Source organism: Myripristis murdjan, chromosome 12 (assembly GCF_902150065.1).
Source record: "Myripristis murdjan chromosome 12, fMyrMur1.1, whole genome shotgun sequence".
NCBI classification, from domain to species: domain Eukaryota; kingdom Metazoa; phylum Chordata; class Actinopteri; order Holocentriformes; family Holocentridae; genus Myripristis; species Myripristis murdjan.
This window is the reverse complement of record NC_043991.1, coordinates 13,769,220-13,786,802: the sequence shown is the minus strand read 5'-3', so window position 1 is coordinate 13,786,802 and position 17,583 is coordinate 13,769,220. Positions and strand designations below refer to the sequence as shown.

At 42.2% G+C, this 17,583-nt stretch overlaps 1 protein-coding gene across 2 annotated transcripts; it reads right to left on the bottom strand.

The window, feature by feature from the left end:
- Window positions 1–1,859: 1,859 nt before the first annotated feature.
- On the bottom strand, window positions 1,860–17,534 carry lhx6a (LIM homeobox 6a). Of its 2 annotated transcripts, none has more exons than XM_030065511.1 (9): window positions 17,171–17,534; window positions 16,192–16,260; window positions 15,703–15,885; window positions 13,451–13,572; window positions 3,424–3,644; window positions 2,944–3,044; window positions 2,641–2,736; window positions 2,192–2,366; window positions 1,860–2,073 (listed from the first exon to the last, which is right to left on the bottom strand). In XM_030065511.1, the coding sequence occupies exons 1-9, from the start codon at window positions 17,246–17,248 to the stop codon at window positions 1,994–1,996; spliced, it is 1,125 nt and encodes a 374-aa protein (XP_029921371.1). In that variant the 5' UTR covers window positions 17,249–17,534; the 3' UTR covers window positions 1,860–1,993. The 2 variants fall into 2 exon arrangements, with proteins under 2 accessions (XP_029921371.1, XP_029921373.1); XM_030065513.1 differs by having other exon boundaries at window positions 2,192–2,346.
- Window positions 17,535–17,583: the final 49 nt, after the last annotated feature.

Sequence of the window (17,583 nt, the reverse complement as noted above, 5' to 3'; positions counted from 1 at the left end):
TAAAAAGTATGAAGAATAAACAAATTAATCTCCTATTTTTTAAAAAATATATATATTATTTCCATGTTGCTGCTTATAGGTGGACCTATTTCACTTAATTTTGTTAATTTTCTTTGCCTTACGCCAAACAGGCTGTTTGAGGAAATAAACGCAAATTATTGCCTCACCAATCTGTGCTAGAAATAATCCAAAACCACAAAAATACCACATTCTATTTTATTGCATTTTAGTACACAAAACATTTATGATGCACAGTCTATCAAATAAACTTTTGTTTTCATTTCATGTTTCATGTTTTTAATAAAACAAAACAATTTCAGAGAGGGGGGGAAGAAAGTGCTTTACAGGGATTAACCATCTCAATAAATACAAGGACATTGAGGTCTTGCTGGATCCTGGTCTTCACACAATGGCCGTGGCACTAAAATACAGATGCACACTCTCTACCCCTGCCAATACACACACACACACACACACACACACACACACACACACATACACACACACACACACACACACACACACACACACACACACACACACACACACACACACACACACACACACATCTGACTATGTACAACTGCAGTCTGTTTCATATTGTCCATATTGTACCAATACTCAATTTTCCCTCTTGCAGTGAGAGAGCAAAACACACACACACAGAGGTTTGACAAGCGACCCTAGAACTCATAAATTAGTGACAATACACCTGTTTGGAAATACAAAATTAGTTCTACATGTGACTTGTGTCATGTCAGTCTTTATAGGAACAGGTCAGTTTGACCGATATGTTCATCTCAGACTTGTCTCTCTTTCCCTCACGGTCAAAACTCAAAAAATCAAACAGCTGTAGATCGACAGAATTTTTGGTAGCTGAAGACTGTCAGCTCCTGCTCCGAATGTTACAGTCATAATTTAAACAAATACACACGTTTAGACACTGTGCTTTGAGGTTTCTTTCATGGGAAAGAGTCAGAATGTGACCACTTTCCACTGTGGTCTGTGGAAATGCTTTGCAGAGGTATGCACTGTGAACCTCTGCATGTGGAAGCTATAAAATATTCACAATTTATTCTGCAGGTATAAACAACGCTAATAAAATTTTTTAAAAAAGGTTGTCCAAATCAAATTTAATTTTGACCCTGTTCAATGATCAATTACAGGCTAGAATTTGAATCACGATAAGGCACACGATTTATTCTCATTGTTAAGAAAAACCATATTACCAGTGGGAAGCTGACCAAAAATATGACTGGCAAATTTTTGTTTGTTTTAGTTCTGAGATGTTATAAAGCCACTATGCCATTCCTCGATAACTTCAAGAAAATTTCCAACAGTCGACATACTTGGTTTACATTGAGTTTTCCTTCACGGTTGTTTGGAGAGAAAAGAAGGAGGCGTCTTACCTCTCATGTGGTCTAGTGTGTGTGTGCCCGGCCCAGGGGCCACAACGGCAGTTCCCCTTAAAATTTCCCCCATCTTTATTTATCCTCAGATTTTCTGACAGCACCCAGGAGGCCTCAATCCTGCTTCCCGGGTCAGTTTCATCCCTTCAAAACTCCCTCTCCCTTCAAGTAACAACAGATCAGGAGGTGGATGAGCAGAGAGGAGGATGCTGTACACATGGAGAAAGGTGGGTCCTTGTGTAGCGTGGACTACACGGGGCGAGGGGATGGAAGGGGGGTCAGTGAATTCCTGTTAATGCTAAATGCCTCACAAACATTTTGACAGACTGGCTGCAGGTGACAGATTCCTGTTCATTGGGGGGAAAAAACACAATGACGGCTGTGTCTTTTTTTTTTTTTTTTTGTCCACTTTCTTCCATTTCTTTCTCTCTCGTTCCTCAGAGCGGTGTGGGGTGTGGCGGATCCATGGTAAGATTTGTCTTTTCTCCAAAGCCGACTCCCGTTTGACCTGCGGGTCAGGTTGGCGGACGTCAGTGATGGGACGGGTCCAGAGGTTATGGGTCACGAGGGTGGCGATGGGGCTGCTAGCGGCTGAGGGGGAGCTGGGGCAGCGACATGGCCTGGTGGGGGAGACTCTGCGAGGTCAGCATGGAGAAGGGATGACCTGCGAACACAGCGGTGACAGATTTAAAAAAAAAAAAGATTATTTGGATAATAATAATAAGATGTCATGTGTGAATTCAGTGATCCTGTTTATCGCATGAAAGGAAACTACCACTCACTGTCGATGTACCCGTGAAGGGCCACCATGCGCGCCCTTTCAGGACTGCCAAAGGGGGAGTAATGCAGCTCGTCTGGCAGGGAGGAGGGGATCCGGGACTGGGGATGACCTTGAGGAGCCCCACTGTGCTGGGGCGTGTGCTTTTTGTGTCTTGCTCTGCAGTTTTGAAACCACACCTATGAAGATGCAATGTAACCAGACATCATGTAGCTATATTCTTGAGTATAACTTACTTTGCAGGTATATTTAAATAAACTTGAGATGACATAATACAGATAAAAAGTTGTTATTATTATTGAATCGTGCGTCTGAAGTGGGTGATTGCATGCCGCTGCTTTACGCTAACTCAATAAGTTGTTAATCTAATTCTCCTCGCTGCTTCGGTGCTGCAGCAGCAACATAATAAAAGATTCATGAGTACCAGCAGTGTGCGGTTGGCTGTGTACTGACCTGTATAACTCTCCTGCTAAGGCCTGTCATGTCAGCTAGCTTCTGCAGCGTCTGGGCATCTGGATTGTTGTCCTGGGCAAACTGAGCCTGCATGATCTGCACACAGACAAGGCATTAGCATGAAATCAGACGCTGCCGAAATCAGTTTATTAAAGAGACCATGAAATATTTTGGGGGTTGAAATGTGGTTGTTTGAATCGTTCCGATGAAGAGAAAGGGCCGCACAGATGAAAACTGATCCTGACAGCTGCACAAGTCTATTGAAAGAAATTCACTGTAAATGTGTTTGTGTTTGTGTCTGACCTGTAGTTGTTCTGCAGTGAAGGAGGTGCGTGCCCTTTTGGCCGGTTTGGGTTGGCTGTCTTGTTCTGTTGGAACTGCTCCCTCTAAAGTGATGCCACTGCCTGAGAGAGACAGGGGCAGAGAAATATGTGAGAGGCCAGATAAAGCCAAGAGAGGAAACTCAAGATGTCCTAAGAGGCATCATCAAATCGACAGATTGCATCACAGAGGATCTTGAATCATTGTTCGCCAAATCTGAGGAAAAACAGCCTAGGCCTCAGTCAGAAATAATGTACTAGTTCTGCCTTGCCCAGACATCATAGACATAATAATAAGCTATGCAATACCATGCAAATGTTTTTGGAGGTCACAAAATAGCGTAAAATATATAAAAATACACTTAAATCCCCCTTTTTTTTTGGAGGTGGTGGACTCCTGAGGCCAAATTGTTTGAGAACTGCCAAAAACCACTAAAGTAAATAAGCCAGAACCGCCACTCACCGCTCTCAGCAGCTCGTTTGAGGTTCTCCACCATGGTGTCATAGTGGATCCTACACAGGACCTTCTCCTCCACCAAGCCAAACTCCTCTCCCGTGGACAGCTGCCTCTTACAAGAGTAGCACGCAAAACATGCCAAGTGGTATGCGTTGCCCCTTGCCCGGCGCACCCAGTCACTGGCGTATATCTGCCGACCACAGCGGGCACACTTAGTACCAAACCTACTGTGAGATAGAGAGAGAGAGAGAGAGAACAACGGGGGCAGGGAAGCGAGAGAGAGAGAGAGAGAGAGAGAGAGAGAGAGAGAGAGAGAGAGAGAATGAGGGATCAGTGGTTCGTAGCTGGGGTAAGAAGCTAACAGCAGTATTTCAGAGGAGAAAATCACAGTGGTAGATGATCTGTTCACTCTCATCTCAAGCTCACTGCCAGACAACACAGACATGGAATCACACACACACACACACGCACACACGCACACACTCTTTTTGAGGGAAGAGAGGCCCTCTTTCTCTCCAAATTCTTTGAGTGAGCCGAACTTGAAAAGAAGTGTTTTCAACTTGAAGCCTTGGCAGACTACTTATGCTTAGTAAGAACTCAAAGGGTTGGAGGAAGAAACCTTGGAGGAGGATATGGCCTTCAGAGAGACTCGAACCGCCGCTGCAAGCTGAGCCTTGAATGCAAACAAACTAACACCTGCAATTTCCTGGCTGATGCATGAAGGCCCTGACATATACACAGAACCAAGCAGCACGGAGAGCACGGCGGCTTTGCACACTGTGGAAGACGAGGAGAGACTCGCATGACATCACTGTGGATCGGCCCGCTGTAACTGATCGCAACAGTGAGGTCAGGCAGCACATAAACCTAAACCACCTGACTTACTGTTCTGAATGGGGACAGTGGGGGGTGGGTGGGGGTGGGATAAATGGAAAGAACGCTGTAGAGGGATAGGCAAAAAGTCAGGATTGCCAGGGCACCGAATTCTGCACGAGAATTGCTCACGAGCTCAAGGTATTTACGGTAGAAAGTAAAATTAATTTGAATTTAAGAGCATCGTGTGACTGTAGATAGAATGAGAAAAATAGTAGGGGGGAACAGAATAGAGACAAATATTAAGTAACGTACTGTAGATTTAATTACACTGAATTTCATGCTCAGTCAGACATCAGTGTGTGAGACGCATGACAAATCCTCGCACAGTTAGCACCGTGTTTCACCAGCCTCCAAACTGCTTCAATTCAACTCAAAATTATAACACCAGTTTTCCATGTTACGCCAGAATCACAGCCATTAAGCTCTTCGGTATTGAATACAGAGCACATTGTAGCAAACTGTAACATTATCAAAATAGTCACAACTGGTTAATGATAAAATTTGAGCGATATGAGTTTGCAAAGGCACTTGGAAGGCTGCTTCCTTAAACAAATAACTTTATTAAAAACATTCAACATTATTATGCATAGTCAACCTATTCTAGAAATGAACACTAAGAAAATAAAGAATCAGTCAACATCACTACTGTTCAATATCAGTCAATTGCTGACCATGTAAATAAAGAATATTTTTTAAATGGTCTCACTACAATGAAATGGCTACTATGGGGATTAAGATGAAAAAAATTGGGCTCACTGAATCCACAAGAGTCTCAGCTTTCCAATCATACCCAATTTATGCAACCCCAACACTGTTTAGGCTCCAATGTGCAGAAATACACCATACGTCAAAATAAATAGCACATTTGTACTGCATGCAAAAAAACTGCACGATTTGTGCCACAAACTGCACACGATTAGCAGGAGGTGGGCATGTCTGCAAAGGGGAGACCCGTGGGTTCCCATAGAAACCATTTTCATTCAGATATCTTGAGGTCAGAGGTCAATGGACCCCTTTGAAAATGGCTTTGCTGTTACCCCTCTCACCAAAATTTAGCTTAACTTTGGAGCAACATTTAGCCTGGTTGCCATGACATGCTTGGTGTCAGTAGATTCCTTAGGATTGTCTACTTATGATACAGGTATATTCATTTTAACTAACTTTAAAACTGAGCCACTGGGCACCACTTCTCAATGACAATATAACAACTATACATAACATTTTGCACTGTTGTAATAATGCAGATGACGCTGTGTTTGCAAAGGTGAGGGCATTGCACCGAGTTGTTGGGACATGAAGGACCAAAGGAGATTAAAAAGATACAAAAAACAAAAAAAGAAATTAAAAAAAAAAAAAAAAAATCTGTATCATAAACACAAGCACAATGCCAAGAGATGAAGGTTGAGGGAGATGAAGGAGACGGGAACAGGTGATGGGATGAGGCAGGATCGGGGAGGTGGACAGGGGAGTGAGGAGGTGAGTGATTGAGGCATGAGGCTGCGCCGATGGGGGCAGCAGTGCTGGTAGGAGAGCGAGCAGAGGGGGCTGGGATGCAGGAGAGCACAAGGGGTTGCCAAGTGAGTGGATCTGGCAGCGCATCAGTGCACTCGAGTCCACTCTATCCAGGATGAAAGCATACTATAGCCCTGACATCTACCAAGCTCGTATCCCTCCTCGCGTATGCGAGCTTGTTCCTGGAAAAATGCACCATAGTTTCAATGCCATGCACAGAATATTAACATCATTAAGAAACACTGCCATATCTTTTTTTTTTTTTTTGCCTACTATACTTGTGTCCTCCCTAGCTGTCTGATCACCTCTGTATGTGTCTACCTGTACTTTCATTTTCCGAGCTGCACACCTGTCTGCGTTTTGTTCAGCCCCCAACCTACAGCTTCAAGATTCAGTGGGACTGCAGGATATTTTCCAGCCCTTCGTTGTTTCCCAGAATGACGTCCAGCCAAATATAACTGAAACCTAGGAATATGATTATGCAAATTAGGACATTTCTCACCTGTCTTTTTGTCTGCCTACCTCGCTGCCCGATTGTCTGATTTGTTCAGTGAGCTGCAATACAATCCAAAAACACGCCAGTGCACAACTAAAACCTCTGCATCCACACGTCCTATAGGGGCAGATTAACTTCTACATCTTTTGCCTAGATTGAAAAATGCTTCATAACACACGCATTGGGTTGAGCATTTAGTAGCTATGCCATGAGAAAAAGTCTTCACACTGATCTTGAAATGACTCTGGCCAGCATAACACTTACAGACAGCTTACAGAAAGTTATGACTTAACCGAAAAAGCTCTTATAACCCAATAAAGCCATTCCGGAGACAAATCGACTCTGCGGCTTACTGTATGTATGTATTATTTCAGATTGTTGTGGAGAATTCCTGGCTGTTTCTACAGTAAAGAAGAAAAAAAACATTGTGGAACATTCTGGCTAATCTAGCGTGACAGCTTGTCAGTTTCATGCTCTCAGACAGAACCCAGAAAAGGAGCAAATCATCCCTTTTTTGACCCCCTCCTTCATCCCTTTTTTGACCCCTCCCTCCCTCTACCCCATTTTTTTTTGTATCTCATTATGTCTTTGTACCAAAAAACCTGTTGTTTATTTTGGAATCATGTCAATCCTTATAGCCCCTATATTACTCACTAGAGAAAAATCCTATACCACAAAACTCCCTTTTCCCCAGGCCTCTCCTTGTTTTTTTTTTTCTTTTAATCTTCGCTGTTTTCTGCAGTAATTCACCTGCTGCTGAACGAGCTGCTTGAGGAGGTACACGTTTTTTGGATTAATTCTGATATGCTATGAGAATACACTAATCTATGTTAGATTTGTCCTGTGAGAGTTCTTGTTTGACTGTGGTTTAAAGGCAGCGGCCCTCAGTGAGTCTGCAGTGTGCAAATCCAAAATAGTAAAGACGGAGAAGTAATCCAGTTACTTTCGAGACAATTTCTTCAGCAGATTTAACGCGTTATCATACTTTTGTGTAATTACACCGAACAAAGGGAACCTTGGAATTGCTGGAATTTCATTTCTCCACTCCTGGGGCGCTCACATGCGCTACAGTGATATGTGAATAGAGCACATTTTCTTTGTAATAGCCAATCTGCTCTCTAAAATGAAACATCTATTTCAGTGCTTTGACTGAGCAGTCTTCCCGAATGTGTAGCATTGTTTGACAGATGTCGTATTACAATTTACAAACCATTCAGTTCATAATAAAACTATTATTCTCTCTGTACCGGTTCCACTCCAGGGTTTGCTTGTCTTCGTTGCCATGGAGACCCAATCAGCTAACCAGAGGTGGGTTGATGAATATGTGATATCGCAACACAGACACATACACATACATGCACACACACACACACACACACACACACACACACACACACACACACACACACACACACACATACACACACTTGCACATGCAGTTCCCTAAATGGGCTCCGGTTACAGTGTCAGAATCCCAGGGTGCCCCCTGATTAGTCCGGAGCTGCAACTTCCTGTGTGGCCTGCAGCTCACGGACAGCCAGCAGGGATGATGTTTCGACGGGGTGAGGTGAGGGAGGGGTGGCGAGGGTGGGTGGGGAGGTGCTGATAAAGAAACGGGTTGGGTGTGTGTGAGTGCATGTGTATGTGTGTGTAACAGCAAGCCCCAGGGGCCTGACATGAGTTTGGGAGGCACAGCGCCGGCTCTGTCCTGTGCCCCCATCCCGGCACACACGTATACGCACTGCCTTCCTCCCCCCACCAAGTACACACACATACATACACACACGTATATGGAGGGAAACCCACTCTGATTTCCTGCTATTACGCCCCATTAAAGCAGCTGTCAGTCTAAAGCCAGATGAGAGGCTGACACAGATGAGGAAATATCTCCAGAGGTTGGAAACAAACTCAGAGGATCTGGACTCACGGCAGACTTTAGCCTAGTTTAAATCTGGCCTAAACCCAGATTACCGTTTACATTTACAGACGTAACCATTGTGGAAGCCCCTGACCCTACAGCTTTAAGCTTCAGCGAGACTGCAGGATTTTTCAAATATTTTCTCGTTTTCCAGAGTGACGTCCAGCCAAATCTAATCGAGAGCTAGGAATATGATTATGTAAATGAAGACATTTCTCCAGAGATTTGAACTTCATGTTAGCGGAATGTCCAGCCTTTGGCTGCAATATGTCTAGTAGTCTGACCTGGTTTAAATCAAACCTAATTCCAGACTACTGCACCAAAATGCAGCATAAACAAGGAGTGGGACAATAAATCAATAATGAAATATACTGTGATACTTCCTCTTGTGATATGTTTTTGATACATTTGTCCCAAGTATGGATATTTGGAGACTGTCCTCCACCAAAAAACAACCCCACAGACTGTTTGTACAAGGAGTTTTTCACGATCTATAGTTACGTTTTACGTTTTGTTATTTACATGACCTCTGCTGGTCATGTAAATAACAACAATGTGGTGTCTAGAAGTGAGGTGATGTGCATAACAAACGACAAAATCCACATTGAAAGGTGGTTGGGGTGGTGGATGGGTTTCTGGGTGTTTGTTCCATTTGTTTCTGCATGTTTATTATTGTCAGCATGACAGCAAAGGTCCTCTAACCTTAACCTCAACCTTACCCAACTTTAACCAAGTACTTTTGGTGCCTAAACTTAACCAAACCGCAACCGTTTCAACGCATCCACACCACAGTTTGTGGCATATCTCCTCCCACCGGTAGGGGGCGCTAATTTAGTAGGGTCGTATTAGAGGGTAGGAAAAAACCACCCATGTGATCGTGTGGGTTGGAGGAATTGTTGGATATTTGAGTTTTCAACTTCATTTGCACAGATACACATTTGAGTTCCTACGAGGTGTATTTGTTGCCTGTTTTTAGGTGTTTGATCCGGAACTGTTCTGCCATGTTCAGTCGCTGTGCAGATTAAAACACTGAAAAACACGATTACTTCCTGCTGTCAGAAAATTAATTGGCCTTTTCCAAGGTATTATTTTCTTGTTCAGCCATAGATATTGTAATGCATCATAGCTGGGTATCTTGTAATTGCATATCGCAGAATCGCCTGTATCATGACACCATCGTTATCATGGGTAAAACATCGTAGTAGCATCATATCACCAGTTACCTCTCACCACCCCACTTCTAGTTAAACCATTTAACGCTACAGGAAAGTGGACTTGCTAAATATAAGGCACGTTATGTCAGATTATGACCTTATGTCATTCCTTTGACTCTCCACACTCTAAAACAGAAATGCCGTTGAAGACACAATTAAAAAAAAAAAAAAAAATAGTGGAAAGCCAAGAATTTCATAACCACGTACAGTTTGACTGTATTGAGACTGAAAGATGTGAGTGGAGGTGGGCTGCTAGATACTTCCCCTGAACTGTGTTGTATGCTGCGTTGTTGTGATGTGTTGTGATCTTGTCTTGCGATGTTTGGTCTCTGAACCCCTGAAACTGCCATGTGAAACATCTGATGTAACGGTGGATGTATGAAACTTCTATGGACAGTGTACAGAGGCAGAAATGAAGAATTCATGTGCAAAGATAGATATCTCCATCTGTATTCATTTCTACAAACCATACTTTTTCCAGGTAATACCAATAAAAAAAAAAAAATAAAAAAAAATCTGGTAGGCTAATGCATATGAAACATGGCTTTTGCAACAAAATTTTGGGATTTGGATTCAGAAACTATGTTATGTGAAGCATTTCATTCAACAGTCAGTTCTTTTTTTCCAGGAATGGCATCAATCTGTTCTTGCAAATCTAATAAATTAACCAAAAGCAACTTTGAGGACAAATATAAGAGCTATAATACAGCAGTTATCTGCAGTGATGACACCATGGCTGGTACTACAATAGCTACACTGGTCTGAATGTGAAACTCTGAATGTGAAAAAGCTATTTTTATCCCATTTGTTTTTATAAACACAGGGGTGTAATGGACCTGTAATCTGATTTATGGTAGGAAATGAAAATTGGAGAAATATTATTTTTCATCAGCTTCTCCTATCCTACCTTTCAAAATCTATTTGGACAACAGTATCTCAGGAATACAAGTGCCGCATGCAGGTTGTAGCTCTAGAGTGGCTGCCGCTTCTTGAAGTATCTGTAATCTGTAAATGCAATGTGTTAGCCATCGGAAAATGGTGGTAAATCTTAAAATCCCTATCCTCGTGGATCAATGTAAACAGCTAGACATCTTCCATTTTGGGCATTATTCTATTTCTGCTGCATGTAAATCCAACATATTTGCACTGTAGATCTCCTCCAAGCCCAGTTACTTGTCTTGGCACTGCAGGACTTTCCAAATAATTTGTCTGGAGAGTGAATATAAAATATGGGACTTGACATGACAGCTACATCTGTACTCCTTGATTACTGTTTTTGCAAGTCTAATGCCCTGAAATATGTATAAAGTCTACTCTGCATGTTTAATTCCCACTCCCAGCCCAGAGGCCAGTACTCAGGGCTGGATGGGTAAATGTTGAGGGTGCATTTACATGGAAATGGGTCGGGTAAAATATTATTATGATGTGGCAGAATACATACAAAAATCTCCATTTTGTGAAAAAAGGGGCAAAATGATTGGCAGCTGCTGGACATAAGTAAATAAACAGAGATCTCAGTGTGTGTGTGTGTGTGTGTGTGTGTGTGTGTGAGTGTGTGCGTGTGTGTGTTGTGCATTCACGCTTGTGTACCTGTGTTTAGGGGTTGTGCTTGTGTGTCTGTGTGTCCGTGCATGTGTGAATCTGTCTGTCTGTGTGTAATTTTTTTTTTTTTTTTTTTTTTTTTTTTTTAAGTTTGGACAGGAATCACATTCAGATCAGAAACATGCTGACCAGGCACTCGGGGCAGTCTAATTGCTGGTCTGGAGGCCTGAGGGGCTGAGGTGGAGGACAACTAATTGCTGGTGATTATAAACCTCAGAGCGGTGGCTTGGTATTAGGTTTCAATCAGACAAACACCATAGCTCGCTCACAGCTCTGAGCACTTACACACACTCACACACACACACACACACGCACACACACACACACACACACACACACACACACACGGTTATGCACAAATGAGCATGTGCACCCAAACACAAATATACTCCAGCTCCAGGCTACTGAACATAATTTTACTACACTGTTGCTAGTGTGAAATCCATTTAACCTCAAGTACCACACACACACACACACACACACACACACACACACATACACACACAACACAAAACACTGCTTTACCTATAAATCATGTGAACTATCAAGTAATTATTATATCCAAACATATTGATATCCATATACCCATACTATCTATCATTCAGAAGAAATTGTTAGTCTCTCTCTCTCTCTCTCTCTCTCTCTCTCTCTCTCTCTCTCTCTCCCTCTCTCTCTCTCTCCCTCTCTCTCTCTCTCTCTCTCTCTCTCTCTCAGCAGCCATTTTAACTCATCAACTGTAACACATGAAATGGTCAGCCACGCTGCGTTCAGGAAAGTTCCCAGGATGAAAAACTAACATGGCATTACACAGCTCCCTGTCTGCCCGTCTGTCAGTACGACTATCTGTCTGCTGCTGTTTATGTGTCTGTCTCTGCGAGAATGGCTTCCTGTCTGCCAGCTGGCAGCACAAAAGCAGAATGAAAAAGAATGGCAAAATGGCATGTAGGAAAAGATGAAACAAAATATAGTAGTGTAGTGTGTTCACTGTAGGCTATTTCAGGATGTTCCAAAAAGATAGGCTTATCCAGATAGATAGATAGATAGATAGATAGATAGATAGACCAGAATGTTCATATTTATATTCATCTGTTTTCCCTTAAAACAAGAAACTGGCAGCCTCTTATTCCTAATAGTGTATATATTTTCTGACTTTCTTGTTTTTTTTTTTTTCCTTGCCACAATTATGGGCCAATTTGACTTTGAGTAAATTATAACTTTCTATTTTGGCCTGCTTTAATTAAAATATCAGATATTGCGTACCAGTAAATTTAGGACTAGAAAAAATAGGCATCATGGCAACATCACAGACTAACTCAGCCTTGTAGAACAGAATAGAGTAGAATAGAATAGAATAGAATAGAATGTAACGCTATATATGATTGCCTGTTGTCCAATCAAAAGAGACAGCCACACTGAAGACCTGAGCATTTTCGCTGACTTCCGTGTGTCTTCCTGCTGTTGTTAAGGAGCAGGCCGTGCACTTTGTGGCACGTGGTGTGTGTGTGTGTGTGTGTGTGTGTGTGTGTGTTGATAAGTTACACGTGAAGCGCCACCTCACATCTCTGGCCCCCTGAAACCCAGCAGACCCACTAACTAACACAAGTACGACTAATTAACTGGAGCTTAATTAACCTGACCGGTTAAGGGGGACTTCAAAATAAGAGCCCGGACAGCCCAGTAAACAAAAAGGATGCACAAAACTGCTGAGGGACGGAAAAATAAGAATCCATAGATTTTTGTATCGGCCAGTAACCCACTGTTTTATACATAATAAAACAGTTCTACATTATTATACAGTATTATTACATAATAATAATAATAATAATAATAATAATAATAATAATCTACAAATGGGACAACATTTATTATGTATCCAAGCCATATCTCTGGCCTCGGGAAATGAGTTTTTAGTCCGCCATTAAGAATTTCTGATAAGAGCTTGGTTATAGGCCAATTCCATTTAGATGTGAGCAACAGGGAAATAAGTGATTAAATTAATAATGATGATGATGATGATGATGATGGTGGTGATAAACGTCTGGGAATAAAAATAGTAATAAAATGACATGAAATGGTCTAGACTTTAGGTCACAGAAAAAAAAGAGATAAATATTCCACACTTTTCCAGCCCACTCCGGATAGCCATAACAAAGTGGTTATCTGTCAGCTCTGCAGTGCAGTTAAGGCCTCTTATTTTGTTACACACTTTCAGACTTCTGAGACGCTCTTTTAGGGGAGCATGAGGCAGCCCGCATCCATCTAGAAGGGCTACCGCTGCACTGTGTGTGTGTGTGTGTGTGTGTGTGTGTGTGTGTGTGTGTGTGTGTGTATGCGGAAGAGGGGGGGGAGGGGGGCGGGTTGCTGTTGCGGCAGTGGATGTGGTATTTTGAAAGCATAGTCATAAACTTACCCTACCTGAAATAATCCATTTTGCAGAAGATCTCCTTGTTCTTGATGTAGCAGCTGCTGTGTTGACGCAGCGACGTCCTGCACACGGAGCACTCCAGACAGCGCACGTGCCAGATCAGGTTGTTCACCTGCGGAGAGTTTCATCCAGGTCAAAAACACTCTGACATGGAGAAAAAAAAACAAACAAAAAAAAACCTCTGTACTGTTCCGACACATTAGCTGTGTGCTGATGGCATGTGATATGAGTGCATCATCCCGGAGCTTGTCCCCGCAGCGTCCCGGCCTGCGGCTCCTCCGGCGTCACCGCAGCTCTCCTCTGACCTCCTGTAGCCTACTTTTAGATTCCCTAAAATTATTATGCCATCAGCCTTCTCCTCAAGGGATAATCTCAGGCCTAATTGTTATGAAGCAGGGAAAATAATCTGCCTACACTGGTAATATTAATTAACAAAAATATTTTTCAAAGCTGTTGTACACAACAGCATGTGCCACTTTGACACATCCAAAGTCAGCAGCATAGATGTATTGTGTTCAAATGCACTGTCCTCAAAAGCTGTGTTGTTTCAAATTAAACAAATTATATACTTGATGCTTCCTATTAACTGCAGCTTAAAAAAATAACCTGCAGTCTTCATGTATTCATAAAATTAGGCCCACAGCTGACCCGCCATTATAACATTTCCGGCCGATGCAGGGCCTCTCTGGAGGAAAATTCATGAAAAACTTGCACGAGTGACCAACTTTAAGGTTTACAAATACGCGGTTTCTTTGTCTCAAAATAAAGCCCATTTCTCAAGCCCCTGTTTTACCAAAATGTAGACCTATATTTCATGGCGAGAGATGAAGGCTGTATCTCACAAAATGAGCACTGACTGAAAACAAAATGGTTATTATTATTATCACGTTTGTATTTTTATTCATCTCAACATGACTTGGACTTCCATACAGGCTATAGCCTACATTAAAGCCATAATGCTGCTCATTAAATTGTTTCTAAATCCGCTCATGGATATTATTCTTAAATGATGGCAGATTTAGAAATGCTTAATTTAATGTGTTTATCACGTGAGTTATTTTTGTGGGCCAATATGTAGCTTTTTTATTTAAACTAAAATCAGTTGCATTTGATATTTTATTGAAAGAATCGGGATATGTATTTACCACTGGTCAAAATAAAATCAACCTTTAAAACTGGCATTAGATGGTAGTCTTATAATTGTAAAATAAGTAGCCTAGCCTTTCATAGCCTGAGCTTGTCATTTTACAATAGTCGAGGCGAAGCTTTTATATCGGCTTCTGGGTTATTTATCGGTTTTCATTATTTGTTATTTTTTAAAACTTTTTAATTTATGTTTATTTACTAATTTATTTTCATTAATAATTTACAAATATGCATTGCTATTTTGTTTGTAATTGTATATTTAGCCTATAATATTTATAGGCTACGTAGCCTTATATTTATATATAGGCTATAAACTGTACAAACATAGGCCTATAACGAGACAATTTCATAACATGTCCAAATAGAGACTCCAATGCCAAAATATCTTACATGCCTAAAATTGCATCTTCCAAATGTAGAATGTTTTCATAAATATTTACATTGCCTAAAATTAAATTTTCCAATAAAGTATCCGTGACGGGGGTTCTTGCCCTGTAGTCCCTGCTTCCAGTGTTGTCCTGATTCCTGTCCTGCGCGCTTTGACTCCGCGCTGTGCAACCAAACAGACACAGATAATGAACTAATGATCTTCACACTTCCTGACAAACACACCCGCCGTGCTCGAGGAGGAATGTTTTGGTTGGAAGCACGCGAGCGCACGCGACAAGACAGGGCGTACAGGACCAAGTTTTGACAGTGAAGGTGGAAGTCAGTAAAAACCAAAACATGCCTCTATTGTGTCTGAGCTCCTTAAGCCTAAAGCCCATCCGGCCCTTTATTTTTTATTTTTAATATTTTCAGTTAAGATATTTCAGCGGTCGAGATTATTCATTTCTTTGTCCATTTATATTACCTTGCCTTTTGCTATATGTTAGAGCTATAAAGTTCAGGCAATGTTAGGCTTATGTTAATTAACCTGTTATGAAGAATTCATGGATAACAGTTTTGTAAAGTAATTTTGCGCCTAATATTTGATGGAGCTTGTAAAGGGTAAATCCAGAAATAAAAGGTTAAATGTGAGGAATAACACAGTAGGCCCATGCATGCAAACTAAATCAAAAGCTCTGTCAGTACCGCGTCTGCTTCTTCCTCTCACCTTGAGCAAGTATCTGTCCAGGATCTCCAGACCGCAGCTGGCGCACAGATTCTTCCCGGTGGACGGCACCGAACTGGCGGTGGAGGTCGGTGAACACACCGAGGGGGTGGACGGGGGGCTCGGGGACGAGCGGGTGTCCTCCCGCTCCATGTTGGACCGCTGGGACTCTCCGTCCGAATGAGACTGCAGAAGGCATTAAATGTTTCCACAAGTCATGATTTGGGTCAACTGTGCAAACCAAAGCCAGAGACAGCCTATACTCCATGTTCCCAAAGAGCCAGTGTTTGCAGATGTCGCCATATTCATCATGTAGAGAAGCGTACATAAATCTTTCTTTCTCTCTTTTAATTTGAACACCAAAAATCATAAGTAATTCATTTTGCTACATGCATTGGCTGCCGCAAAGGCCAAACGGTTAATTACTGCGCGCAACTGTGCATTGATGAATTATCCAGATCTTTTCAAAGCATAAACAGGCAAAGCTCTCACCATTGGTGTGTGTTTAGCGTTCACACAGCGCGAGGCTCCCGGTGTGTTCTGTTGCTCGGTAGAGATCACCTATAAGACAATGTTGAGTAAACGGCAAGTCTTCATCACTCTCCCAGTGTCATCCTCAGCTGAGAAATCCTCAGGAGACATTTGCAGACAGCTCTTGAAGGCTACTCCTATATAAAGTGCTCCTAACAATAAACCCCGGTTAAAACTGTGATATAAGGGGCCCCGCAACAAAAGCCACATTTTAATGAAGCTATTTCAATTTGGATTGATTTTTCCCTGCCCTTAACCCATGCCACTCAGAATAATAGCATTTTCTTCGCAATCCAGGACACGAGAGTGGAAAAAAAACTACCTGCAATTACAAGCTTGAAACGCCGCGGATAAGAGGGACCCGGAGTGTCAATTTCATCTGTCAATCAGAAAAAGGCAACGGGTCACCCAAAGAATTGCAAATTTGATTTTTAATGGCTGTAATTAAAATCTAATTCTTCGCAGGCGAATTGGCAGCGCTCAAGAGGCTGCGGACCGCAAATCACGCTATTCATAACAGAGGCGCGTGCCTCTTCACGGCGGCTGGCGCGTGCAGCTGATCTCAGTACACAAGCAGTGATTCTTATGACATCACAGCGAGGCACAACAAAACTCACACAAACACTCTCGATGCTGCGAGGCTGAAAATAAACTGCACATTTGTCATCAGCACCGGAGAGAGACGCAGAAGTGATACGTTTTAAAAGTATAGGAAAAAATACCTTCACAATTTGGTAATTCTAAAAAAAATAGATGCCTTGTCAAAGTGTTATTGATTCATGTAGGAATCAATATGCCACATATTACCAAATCACATAAAAATATAGATTCTAATAAAGCTAAAACAGTGCAGGCCTGAGCAGCTGTTCGCTTCTCCAAGTGGAGCCGTTTTACGCACAAAGTCACGGCACGTAATCGGCCGTTTCCAAATCACTAGTACCTGTTTCGTGGGAATTCCCTCGGACAGAACCTTATTTCCCTCTGACAGAGGGGACAGAACCTCATTTTTCCAATACATGAACCCCTGGAGTCTCACGGCGTACAGGATCTCCAAACTCGGCGCCTGGAATCAGGGGGGGATTTTCATGCAGAAGAGTCGACGATGAGCGCCAGTGCTTGTATCATCCGTACCGTGGATTCGGGTGGAACTAGCGCGCAGTTTTATTTTGCTCATAAAATGTTTTTTTCTCTCTCTTTAGGAAGCCGCTGCATACGACGATCTCACTGTTACTATCACACGTAAGTTATGAAGAGGCGAGGAACTACCCGCTGCTCCACAGAGAGCCTTATTTAGAACCGAAAGATTTCTTCCTTTCCCCGTTTCCCCCCCTCTCTCTCCAATTTTGGGATGGA

Coding starts and splice junctions, on each gene's coding strand:
- lhx6a (XM_030065511.1), bottom strand. CDS start 17,248: ATGTATTGGAAAAATGAGGTTCTGTCCCCTCTGTCAGAGGGAAATAAG. Junction 15,886..16,191: donor ACGCTAAACACACACCAATG/GTGAGAGCTTTG, acceptor TGCCTTCTGCAG/TCTCATTCGGACGGAGAGTC. Junction 13,573..15,702: donor TGGACAGATACTTGCTCAAG/GTGAGAGGAAGA, acceptor AACTCTCCGCAG/GTGAACAACCTGATCTGGCA.